This window comes from Egretta garzetta, unplaced genomic scaffold, assembly GCF_000687185.1.
Source record: "Egretta garzetta isolate BGI_Z169 unplaced genomic scaffold, ASM68718v1 scaffold271, whole genome shotgun sequence".
Lineage (NCBI taxonomy): Eukaryota > Metazoa > Chordata > Aves > Pelecaniformes > Ardeidae > Egretta > Egretta garzetta.
Window position 1 is genome coordinate 5,203,668 of NW_009258669.1, and position 12,899 is coordinate 5,216,566.

The 12,899-nt window shown below is 38.0% G+C and overlaps 1 protein-coding gene across 1 annotated transcript in view; it reads left to right on the plus strand.

Annotated features, from left to right (window-relative positions):
• Positions 1-12,899, plus strand: part of WDR36 (WD repeat domain 36) — a 36,033-nt gene that overhangs the window by 50 nt on the left and 23,084 nt on the right. Inside the window, exons 2-10 of the mRNA XM_009648677.2 lie at positions 2,815-2,915; positions 3,373-3,490; positions 4,370-4,502; positions 6,138-6,192; positions 7,042-7,174; positions 8,843-9,018; positions 9,600-9,720; positions 11,885-11,950; positions 12,721-12,804. Of these exons, the coding sequence (XP_009646972.1) occupies positions 2,859-2,915; positions 3,373-3,490; positions 4,370-4,502; positions 6,138-6,192; positions 7,042-7,174; positions 8,843-9,018; positions 9,600-9,720; positions 11,885-11,950; positions 12,721-12,804 (943 nt within the window). The 5' untranslated portion in view covers positions 2,815-2,858. The remainder of the gene's footprint in view (positions 1-2,814; positions 2,916-3,372; positions 3,491-4,369; positions 4,503-6,137; positions 6,193-7,041; positions 7,175-8,842; positions 9,019-9,599; positions 9,721-11,884; positions 11,951-12,720; positions 12,805-12,899) is intronic.

Consider the following 12,899-nt stretch of genomic DNA (forward strand, 5'->3'; position numbering starts at 1 on the left):
GGTGTGGGGGGGGGGGGGGGTGATGTGTGTGAGACATCTGTACTTGCTTCTCAACTGAAAAATGAAAAAAATAATTGCATGTACTAATATTTACACTGAAATATGTTGAAAGTAGTCTCAGAAATATTGGATATAAATTTGGAAACTGCTGTTGCAACTGTAACTTAGTTCTCTTAGGAATATACCTTGTGAACCTCCTACTTTTGTCATCTTGTTCTTCCAAGAATACCCCTAGGCCTTAAGGAGTGAGCAGTGAATAAAGCTGTTAATTCCAGATCCCTTTTTTTGTTGTTTTTGTGGTTACTAGAAGGCTGTGTTGTTGGAGGAAAATAATTACAGGAACAGAACAGGTGTGGATGGGACTGAAAGTCTTCAGGGAGTCTTAAAAATTGGCTGGACTGCTGGATACAAAAGATATGAATTGATGGCTTGACATCCAGTTGGCAGTTGGTAACAAAGTGTAGCACCCTAGGTGTCAACAGCAGGGCCCATGTTGTTCAGCACCTTCACTGACAGCCTGGCTGATGAGGTGGTGTGCATAATGAGTAAAAATTTGCAGACGGTACTGGGTTAGCAGGAGTAGCTGACACCCAGAGATGCCAGAGCTCCAGCCTGGGGAGGTGTTGCAAAACACTAGGCCTGGGCCAACAGAAACCTCGCCAGGTTCAGCGAGGGCGGAATCCTGCACCTGGGACAGAACAAGCCAGAAACTGACCAACAATGCAGTACCTGTGAATAAGGCAAGCCGTGTACTGAGCTACCTTAGGAACGCAGCCAGATAATCAGGGAAAGCTGTTATTCTCCTGTACTTTGTGCTGGTGAGGCCACACCTGGACTGCAATACCCAGTTAGGGTGTTCTCTCTCTCCCACTGCTCCCCTTTCTCTTTCAGGAGGGATGCTGAGGAAATGGGGAGCGTCAGGGGCCTACAGCACGCAGTATGAGAGGAGACATTGAAGTAATTGGATTTGTTTAGTCTCGCAAAGGGAAAAATACGGGGCAACCTAGAGGCTGCTGTTACCTGGAGGGCAGTTATGAAGATGGCAGAGCTGAGTTTGTGGTGGTAATGGTGGGCAGAATAACAAGGGGTGACAGTCACAGATTGCAGCTTGAGAGGCTCACAGTGGAGGTTAGGAAAAATGGCCCTGACTAAGACGGAACTGTAGCACCGTGTAGAGCGTGAGCGATCTCCTTCCCCGGAAGTTTTCAAGACTGAGCTGGGTATAGCTGCAGTTAACCCAGTCTAGCGCTGCTGATAATCCAGGTTTGGAAGGGGCTGGGTGGGAGGCTGAACTAGATGATTTCCAAAGGCCCCTTCCCACCGATGTTTAGATGATACAGTGAGATGTAAGCTGTTTTGAAAAGTAGGGGTTTTACTTCTGTATACCACAGAGTTTTTACACAGACCTCATAAAGCAAAATATTTTTCACTAACAGACTTGAGAATAAATAACATGTCACACAACTGGGACTAGATTTAGAGGATCAGCAGTGAATAGTTACAGCTCTAAACACTAATGCAACTTCTGTTTTCAGATTAGAAAATGGTAAAAACGTCACACATTCTGTGAAGTCTTTTTCGGTGGGCTACATCTTCTTACAGACATAATAATTTAAGCTTTTTGAGAAATGGAGACGTTTACATGCAAAACTGCGATTGAAAAAATAAATTATGTGCATCTCTGTGTGGTGTTGTTGGTTTGTTGATGTTATGTGGTTGATGCTCTGAACTTTTAAATTGATGTGTACCTAAAACTGTCTTGGCCTAAGCAGGCTTGCATACAGCTAGTGTGGAGTGCCAGGTATCTGTAACCTGACTGTAGGCCTAAGTGGCTTCAGAGGCACTATGGGAAGATGTCTAATGAGGCCTCTCATAAAGTGCAACCTTTTTTTGTTTTCCTGGTTCAGTTCTTCCCATTGAAGCTGTGCTTCAGTATAGCAATTTTGAACAGGATTCTTTGTGTCTGATAATAATTCATAATACAAGGCAACATTGTGAGGAAGGCTGCTGTGTGACTGTGTAAGTTTGTACCATAGGCACACTCCCACAGTGACTGATTTTTGACCTGGTGTTTCTCTGTACAATTGTTAAGTGCTGTGATTTGCATTTTTGTATTTCCCTAGAGGGTTGGGTTGTGGGGTTTTTTTCAGTTTTCTAACATTTGGGACCACACTGGCAGCTTCTCATTGTCATCTGGAGCTTTGACTCTTTTACCATTTGAGCTAGTAAAGTAGCAGATGACAATAGCAGATATTATTTCTGAACCAGTCACAAGGTGAGGACTGAGATGTATTATTCTTAGAGCAGTAAACTCTCAGTGTCTTTACCTGTGGTCAGGGCGCGGGTGCAGGATTGGGTCAGTAGCTTCCAAGTCTGCAGAATGGTTTAACCAAATAGGCATTGCTAATGCTCAGAGTTTGATTTGTCATCTGTGTTTCCAGCCCAGTGGGCTGTGGGGCTTTGACAGTCTGCAGAAGTGTTGTGTTGGGATAATTTCTCTATAAGCCCTTTATATATAACGTGTGCCTTTTCTTACAGTGATAATTCAGTAATTTGTTAGTAAGTGTTTTTCAAAAGAACCACCTTGCAATCTATCAATCTGATGTTACTTAAGTTGTTGCTACCGGTGTGATGTTATTTATGATAATACTTGCATTCATGTGAAACCTGTGCATTTCTGTAAGAAATTCCAACAGTGTGTTCAACGGGAGAGCTTTCTTGGTGGGTCACCATGCTAAATAAGTACACTGTCAGGCTTTCTCTTTTCTTAGGAACCTGAAACATGTTGAGCTTTTTCTTCTGTTTGATTAACAGGTAATGCTTTGCCACAAGACATTACATGTTTGGCCGCAGACCGCATGTTGATATTTGCTTCATACGACAATATTCTCCATGCTTTTGCCAGGAACAAAGAGGTTTTTATTAGTTTACTTATTGCATAGTAGTACAAAACAGTTGTGTAGTGTTTGTGTTTTCAAGACAGTTAATTTTCTACAAACACCTGTTTCCTTAGACGCTTAGTACCTTCAATTTTAAGGAAACAAACACTGTAGAGGGAGGAATAAAAAAGTTTAAAATAGGAGAATGTCAGAGCAAATTCCGTAATGGCTGACCTGCATTTTATGTATTAATTATGGTAATTAAGTAGTTACTGAAAGATAAAAAATAATTTACATAAATGAATTGAAATTAAAAGTAAATTATCAAAAATATTTTGCCAGCAGTTTTAAGTATCAGGGAAAATTATGTATCTTCCAAGTTGTGTAGCCTTTCCATGTTGCTGACATGTTTTGGCTGTCCTCAAGTATTATGTCACCATGATATGCTACCTTAACGGCTTATATTGAAAACATTTCTATTTTGAAATTATAGGTGGTTCATACCTATGAAGGTCACAAGGCAAGGATACACCTTCTGCAGTCTTTTGGTGATCATGTCATCTCTGTGGATGTTGATAATGTTCTTATTGTTTGGAATATACAGTCAGAAGGTGGGACACACTATTTCTGTTACTGCTTTATAGGATAGCATTGTTAAACATTCAGTAATTTGAAAAAAAGGGTTTTCTAAATGTGTATGTTCAGAAGTAGTTTATTCTTAAAAAAGAAAAGTAAAACCTTAAATGGTAGTGCTACTTAAATGGTAATCTGAAGTCCTAATCCTGCAATAATTTTTCATGAATGGATCCTGCACCACATGCAGAGACCCAGTAAGGCTCCACATAGGTGTAAAGAGAGAAGCTTATATGGAAATGGAATTTTAGTCTTCCATTTTCTGGTAAAGACTGTGATACAGCAGCTTTGGCACCATCTCTGAAGTCCTGTAGTTCCTTGACACTTACCAGTCTGGGTAAGACTAAATTCTTACGAATAACCTTGCGATTGTGTCAGCATCTTCTCCTGCCATTGTAAAGTACCTTATGAAAACCTGGTTCAGTGCCCTGAATTTTTTTCTTTATTTGTGTGACCAATGTCATTCCCTGGATGCTGGGTCTCAAAAGTGGCTGCAGACAGGCTTTAGAGACTTGAAGTTGCTATAACAAACAAAAGGCATGCTAATCAGATGAGGGGTTTTGCTCAGGCAGGAGCAGGAATCCTTCAGAAAGATATAAATCACTGCAGTTTTGCCAGCATTGTTTTGCTAGGTAGGCTTATAGGGAAAAAATATACCTTCAAGCCAACAGATGTTATAATGTAAACAAGTTTAGCCTGTCCTGTTATGCATTAGCTAATCCTCTAATGTGAGAAACACCAATTATGGGATTTGTATAGAGTAAACATCAAGTCTGCCTTTACATTTGACATGGGATGACAAGCCTGCAGATTTTGTAGGGGTAGCCATGCTAACGTTGTTTCTCACTTTTTTGCAGAGGAGTATCTTCGAGTGGATTTTGATAAGGCCACTTTTGCAGTTTCTGCAGTTCTGCATCCGAGCACCTATTTGAATAAAATTCTCCTTGGGAGTGAACAAGGGAGCTTGCAGCTATGGAATATAAGATCCAAGTAAGATTTTTAATAACTTGGATATACTTCATGTTCCAAGTCGTTTCATGTGCAACAAATAATAGTTCTAAGTACAATAGATTTGGAACATGGAATCTTGTACCGAGTCCTTTGGCATAAGTTTTCAGTTGGTCTACCTCCAGGAGCAAAGAATGCTGCTGCTCCCTGAATGCTGATGCCTTTCAAGTTGCGTGTTGTTTACTATCCCTGCAAAATGGCAGAGATTGTTCAGGATTTTTTTTTTTTATTACATATTTTTTCTTTATTTCTTGGAATCATATAGCTTTCCCATGAAAATAATTAAAATAATAGTAAATGCATGTTCAGGCCTTCTGCCTCCCTTCTTTCAAGGTTATTTTTTGGTTGTTGTGGGTCCAAGAAGTGCTGGCAGGTAGTGTGGAGGTAATTACTAGCATTTGATCCTTACACTCTTAAATAAGAAATGTGTAGACATGTAGTTGTCTCTGAGCATGTCCCAGTAGAGCACTGTCCATAATAGCAGTATTTCATGCCTACCACGATCGGCTGCTTTTCTAACTCATGAAAGTTAACAGCTACAGTGAACTTCCCTGCATGATAATGTACCATACTGCAAATAGGTGTTGATTCAGCTTGCATAGTTCGGTGTTTTATTCTCATAATGACTGTATACTTTCAATGATATCACTGCTAATTTTTTTGTTTCATATTCTAATGTTTTGGAGACGCCATGTATACTCTATAAATCGGGAAATAGGAATAACCTAAAAATACTCATAGTACTCTTTTGTCTCTTCAGTGCTTGTCACAGCATTTGAGGTGCAATGCATCCTAGATGACAAAAAGTCTTCCTTGGATGGTTTCAGTTTTTACACAATTAAAGAAAAACTATGAGACTGTCCCTGCTCTTTTAGTAATGTTGCTGGGTTAATCAATCTGTATTTCTGAGAGTTTGTTCCCTACATAGATTATTTTGTAGAGAGGTATGGGCACAATTAGACAAAAAAAGAAATTGGAAGAACTGAGGGGAAAGTTTGATGGTCTCTGGCAAGAAAGGGAAGTTAGAGGTGGTAACGCATGGCTGCTAGCAGTCTTTTAAGAATGGCAAACTATGTGGTGATTTTTAGTCATGTCTGTTCTTAAATACTGTCTTCATAATTTCACCCTTAAGAACTGCATGACTGCCTTCTCAGTGAACAGTCCTGCTTCACATTTTGGCTGCTACCATTTCTGAAAGAAACAAGATGCTTGTAATATGCATTAATATCTTAATTTAGGGAAGTTACTCTGCAAGTGAAGGGTTTGTTATTATAAGAAGTTGGTCCAAGACTGGCTTTTTATGTTAAAGAATTCTGTAGAGGTGTGTTCGCATGGGGAGCAGCTGGCATAGAAGGGGTATTCATCCCTGTTCATGTTATGTAACTTTGTCACCTTTGAGGTGCTAATGGATGACACTAATTTTTTCAATAAAAATTAACCGTAAGTATTATTCTTAGCCTTACTTATTAGTATCGCAGGGGTTTTTTTCCTTTTAACTAATTTATAAGAACAGAAAGCTGATGTACTCTTCTGTGTAAGTGCATTTAAAGCATCCATTTTGTTATGGAAAATCTCCAAGGGTTACCTTATTTATGTTTTTTGGTTTTTGTTTTCCAGCAAACTCTTATACTCGTTTGCAGGGTGGCACTTAGCAGTCACAAGTCTTGAACAGGTTAGTATTTTTGGTATCTTATTTTCTTACTGGTGAAGGAACAGCAGGCAAAATAGTGTTGTTTAAAATTACAACAATAAAGCTTACTTGTGTTCTCTCAGGTAATGTTAAGAACCCTCTGTTGAGCATTTTAGACACTGAAGAGAGGTAGACTTAAAGGCTCTTTCTTCTGCCATTCCTCTAGTCCTAGTTCTTTTGCATTTGGTGTCTTAGCTGTTTTGTGTTTACCATGTCTGTAGTCTTTACTCACTGATGTTATAATGAATTCACAGAAACAGTTTGCCTGCAAGATGCATGTGTATCATGTAACTTCTGTTACACTGGTAGGTTTTTGCTAGATTTATTTTGCCTTGGAGGTTAATAAAATACAGATTTTGCTGATTCAAGAAAAGATTTTGTAATTGGGTTTGCTGTATTTTTGTAGATAAAAAAATTAATTGAAACTTACTGGTAGCATTGGTGACAGCTTTGAAAACGGTCTGCAGTTGTCCTGGGTAAAACTTGTAAATATGGGCTGTGTGGCATGGTGCATAATGGTCTAACAGAACTACTGAAAACAGCAGTTTAGGGAGGTGTTTTTCAAAAGAGTTCCAGCTTCTGGAAACAGAATTGTTTGATTCAATGGAGATTAAGTGCAAAATCTTGCATCTCTCTGTTTTTGTTTGGATTTATCAGATGTTCAGTCATGCGTTAAGGTTATATACGTAGAAGATCTCATGCGAGATGCCTTATTTATTTCTTTACTGTTTGTCCTTGACTTAGCTACATTGTCTTGTATATACTGGTATTAGTTGTGTGGCAACAAGCTTTTCATTTTTCATTTCAGTTGCTGTTCATTCTTTCTTGTAGGCTCCAGCAGTGGATGTTGTTGCAGTTGGTCTTGTATCTGGTCATATCATTGTACATAATATTAAGTTTGATGAAACTCTGATGAAATTTCAACAAGACTGGGGTCCTATCACAGCAATATCTTTTCGTACAGGTAAGTCTTAGCATTTTTAGTGAAAATATGTGTGAAATTACTAACACTTAAGTGGAAGATAGGAAAATATGTTTTGATAAAGCATTTCGGAATCAAAATTTGTGCTGAGAGTTTTAGTTTTCAAAGGCTGCAGATAATCTAGAAAAGTTACCAGTAAGTAAGGGAGATCATACATCTTCATCGTACTGGCAGTTTTATAGCATTTTATTGTGTACTGACTCTACACAGGACGTGTGACATACAATGCTCCTTTTTCAAAGAAAAGTAAGACAGTTTATGTTTCCATGTGCCAAGAGCTAACACAGTACACAGTTATCAGAGTTAGTGCAATCAGTACACTGTAAGTTAGTGTGCAAACCTGCTTCTCAGTAGTGTCTTCCCCCTCCAAAACAAAGTTAGAATGTTAAGAGTGGGGTGACTGCTGAATGGATGTTATTGGTGAACAATATTTATATTCATGGATTTTTATTTTTTTTTGTCTAACAAGCATGTACTAATTTCTAAAGCTAGTTACTTTAATGTATCCTTCCTGCAGAGCTGTTGATACTGAATCTAATCTCTCATTTGAATAGAAAAACCTGCAGATCTTAACAGAATATAGATTGATGCAGACCCTGTTGAGGAAGAATGCTACTGGAGAGACTTGTAGAAAGAAGTGGAACGAGTGCCTTTTTGCACCAGTGATTTGACTCAAGATGTTAATATAGTTAAATAACTTCCATTGCCTGCTTGAATGTGTGGCTTTCAGACATTCTCTAATCTCTCTCTTCCTGTCTTTATACTTAGGATATTTAGTGTAAATACAACCTGGTTGTTTTGAACTCATGCACTCATTTTAGTCTTTGATTAAAGTGATTTTCATGTCAATTAAATGAACTTGTCAAGTTTCCATATCTGTGAAGCTTTATGGAAAAAGAAGTCCCTAGGCTTGTCTAGTTTAGATATCTATGATGTGTGTAATTGCAAATTGGAAACTGGCTTTTTTCTTCCATTGGAATGAAAAGATTAGTTAACAATTTTGCAGGATATTTGGTGGAATTTTATCTTGATATGATAGGTTTTAAAACTTACTTGAATATTTGCAGTATGTTTTTAGTATGATGTGTTTATCTCCTTAATATTAGAGAGGATAGAGCAGATAGAAAAAAGACATTCTGTGAATTGATGTTTTAATTATTGTTTAGAATGATTGAATAAACATGTGAACAACTTCTGGAATTTATTTTTGCAAGCTGTTCAGCAAAAAAATTGAGAGGATTTAAAAAAAAGGACTGATAACTTCTAGAGTGGTGATGCAGTAGCTCTCACATCCTGAGGTGTGAAGATGAGTAAGCTTGGGGAAGAATGTGGGGTATAGAGTAACTTTTGAAAGTGGTAGAGCTGCAATATCTCTCGTGCTTTCAAGCAAAACCTCTAGCATCGGCTTCTGGGTTTGGATATATTTGTTACCTGATGTGAAGAAATCCTGGTTTTATTATCAGTGAACTTTTCCGTTTAAAATACTAGAATATTTCAGTTAAAACATATCTTATTTTTAGAATTAGGTTGAGAATTTTTTCTTGTGATTCTAGCCTTTTCTTGCATCAGTTTTAATATGTGAGAAGTCAATAAGCGTGAGCTGAATGTCAATAACCAAACTTTTTGAACTTTTTTTTTTTTTTTGAGCAGATGGACACCCAGTAATGGCAGCTGGTAGCCCAATTGGACACATTGCTTTGTGGGATCTAGAAGAGAAGAAACTAATGTGTCAGATGCAAGATGCCCATTCCACAGCAATAGCTGGTATGTCGTTTGTCCCTGGAGAGCCACTTCTTATTACTAATGGTGCTGATAATGCTATACGGGTAAGTTACAATAGCTTCTGCTATCTGCTGTTAAATTTTTTTTCTTGTAGTCCTCCAAAGTGTAAATCTTTAGTTTGGATTTAAGTAGCAGTTTTCAAATGAAACAAATACAACAAAACTCAAGTTACTGAAGTTGCTGGCTTGCAGTTAATCTGTTGTGGGGCAGTTTAAGGATTTGCTGCCATGATGTCATTTTTTTCATTTATTGCTTCGTGATAGCCTTGAAGAACAAAGCTTTGGATCCACTTTTACAGAACCACGCTTCATATCCCGGTGCACTATCTTAAATCTTGATCTATTTTTAAAGTGTTCTGTGTCATGAGCAGTTGCTGTTGATAAAAGTCCCTTGTGCTACATGTCTTCTGATGCCATTAGCCTTTGGTGGAGGGGCAGAATAAACAGTGGGAAACAACCAGCTGCCGTGGTGGAAACTTCCAGAGTTTTGGGATCAAGGATGAAAGCCAATGTGTGAAGTTTGCTGCACCAGCTCCCACCTAAGCCTGTTCCACTGCCAAGAGGTGTAATTATTGGCAGGGCAATGGTTATCAGCTTCGTTTTCCTGCTTTTTTTTTGGGAGGCAGGTCTGGATTTTCGATGGACCTGGTGGTACAGGACGTGTACTAAGAAGCCGAGTGGGACATAGTGCACCACCAACAAAAATCAGATACCATGGGCAAAATGGAGAGCAAATTCTTAGTGCAGGTATGAATTCTCGTTCTTATTCTTCAGTCTGATTTCCTGCTATGATAAAGAAAACATGCAGGGGTAAGTGTCTTTGTTTTATTAACACAGTAGATTATGTTTCATGTGTTATGCATGTGTATTTATAAAACACAGTAGGTGATTAGTGTAGACAGTATCATTTATTACTCTTATCAAACTGTTTTACAGCTTCCCTAAAGGAACATATATCAGTGGGTAGGCTGAAAAGTAGTTACAAGTAGAAAAGTTTAGGAGCTGCTTTTGTCATCCATATTTATGTGTTTGAATAAAAATTGTTTCATTATCTCCTAAGGAACTATCAGCTGGTCAAAATGAAAACCTGTAACAATGAGGGAAGTTCTGTTGTGACGGGTAAAATAAGCAGCATAATGCATTTAGTAACTTAGAGGCCACTCACTCAACTTTTCCTGCTGGTTTGAGCAAACGTTATGGGTTGCAGTGTCTTTCTAATTTGTTATGGCTCAATTGTGTCTGTAATATATATTCTCAAGATCGCTTGTTACCGAGATACTAATCTGAAAGTGTAAAAATGCATGACTACCCTTCCTTAGCAACTAGCATATTTAAAAATCTATAAATAGACCCCTTAGGAAATTAAGTACTAGATCAGGCTGTTTTGTGGCCCAGAACACTTCAGTAATGGAATAATAGAGACTCTTCACCTAACCTTTAATTACTCTGAAGTAATGAATTTGTCTACATGGGCAACATCTGAAAACATTACACTACATTTTCATGAATATTACAGCTAATATGGCACAGCAATACACTGTGCTAAAACCACATGCGATCTGGTCATCCAACTAGTAACTTGGATTCAAGTAACTAGTTGCTTTACAGTAATTCAGCTCACACTGGATGAACCAGAGTAACAATCAAGAGTTGCTTAACAAATCCTCGCATATGCTTTTGCAGTTCACTGCTTTGTTAACTGTACTGAAACATATGAGGAGGGCACAGAGGCAGCCACCAAAGTGAAAAGGATCTTAGGGTTTGAGATCTGATGTATCTGCAGTGTAAGGAGACTGCCTCCCTACATTCCTCTCTGAACCAGTGGTAAAAATTTGTGCAACAGAAATGAGGTAGCAGTGTTGTTGCAGTGCCTTTGAAGTGCTACTAGTTTCCTTAGAATGGGCATCTCCACAAATTAACTTTGTAAAATTTCACCAATGTCACTGGCTTTCATCCTGCTTAACATTTCTCACAGTTCCCAGTATATACATCTTGCCTTACTTCTGTGTCATAGCAGCAAGGTTGCTTGAATACTATAATTGTTCCATCATCTTTCAAATTCTTTATGTTCACTTTGACTGATTTATTGCCTTTACTTGTTTGGCCTAGTAAAAATGTTTTGTGATTCCTCTAATTCTTAAAAATCATCTCAGTGCCTTTGATTTTACATGTGTCGTGCAATTTCATTTTCTCTTAGTTTCTGGTTCTGCCTTGTCCATGTCTCTCCCACAAAGAGTACCTGTTTACTAGTTTCAAATTTGGTCCTTCTGTACCTCTGTTAAATTAAGTTCTTATCAGTTCTGTGAGCATTGGTCACTGGGTAGACGAGGGAAGTCTTGTTAGTGTCCTGGTTTACAGGAAAGATGGACAACTCCGCTTTTACCATCTTTGTTTGGGTTAGCTTACTGGCTAAACTAGGTGTAGTTCTTAACCAGCCACAGCAAGTGTTGGTTAGACAAGGGATAGAGAAAGGAATATTTTAGTTGATGAGGGAGTATATGGGGTCATGGGAAAGCTTTGGAAGTATTATGGAGGTATTTGAAGGATGTAACAGTTTATTTAAGGTTTTAGTCATAGAAGTCTGGGAACAGCTAGATATTGTGATGAAGAAAGGAGGGTGGACAGAGGAATTGAACATGGAGAAGATGTCTGTAAAAGCAGTGTCATTCTGATCGTGTATGGGGCAAAGCAGTAGGAATGGGGATATAGGCCAGAGAAAATTAGGCTCTATTAGTTCTGCTGCTTATAGTGTATCTGTATGTATTTCTTGGACCAGGATTTTTAGTCAGTACTTTATTATGGTGTCTGAGGTTTCTAAGTGCTTATCTTCTGCTCTTCTTGCTCAGATAGCTTATGAGTGAACGGAAAGCTGATTTTTGCCATTCACTGTTTTCTGCTAATATTTTATCAGGTCAAGATGGAACATTGCAGTCTTTTTCAACAGTGCATGAAAAGTTCAATAGAAGTTTAGGACGTGGTAAGTATTTCTGTGAAAGTACAAAGATTGGTGAAAAAAGCCCTGAAAAGTATTTATGTAAACAGGAGCTGAAACATTAGGTAGGCCTTATTTTCACTTTAACTGTTCTATGAAAACTATTCACCTCAGTTGTTCTGCAAACTCAATCCTTCCTGATGTATATGAAGTGTACTCTCAGATTTGTTTGTACTTAAGAACAGTAATTTCTGTAGCCTGGTAGTGTATGTTGTTTCACTGTGGTAAACATTGGGCATGATTTTTGTGTTAAAGATGTGTAAAGCTGTAGCTGACATTTCAGCATGTGTAATTACAACTGATACGTATGTATTTAGACAGAGTTGACTAGACAGATGTAAATTAATTGATTCTATGTATCTTTTGGGCATAAATTTGAAATTCCTGACTCTTGGTTATTGAAAGGGCTGGGTGTTACATACTGCTTTATATAGTCATATCTATATGACTGTGGTTTTAGCTGTGATGGGGGGATCTCTGCCTCAGGATGTCAGCACAAGATCCTGGAACAAATGGATTGAGTAGTACATCTGGGAATGTAATAGGTTAGTGATTTGCTCAGCATCACATGAATTTTGACAGGAAGTCTATTGATGTTCTTAGCTCTTCAAGCCCTAGGTAACAGCAGTGCTGTGTTAATGTAAGTCAAATTTTTCTAAGTTTAATAGGAACTTTATATTTAGTAAACAACTCTTTTTAAACTATTATTCTTAGATCTAGCCATGAGATTGAAAATCTTAACTTCTTTTTTTAAGGTTCAATTAACAAAAAGAAATCAAAAAAGAAAGGTCTTAAGCTTGATACGATGGCACTTCCTCCAATTACAGCCTTTGCTTCAGGTAAGTAGTCTTTGAGATACACTACAGAGCTCATGTCTTCATTTTGTCTTTTAACACTCAAGACACTACTGCTTTGAAAGCTCATGCTGCATCAA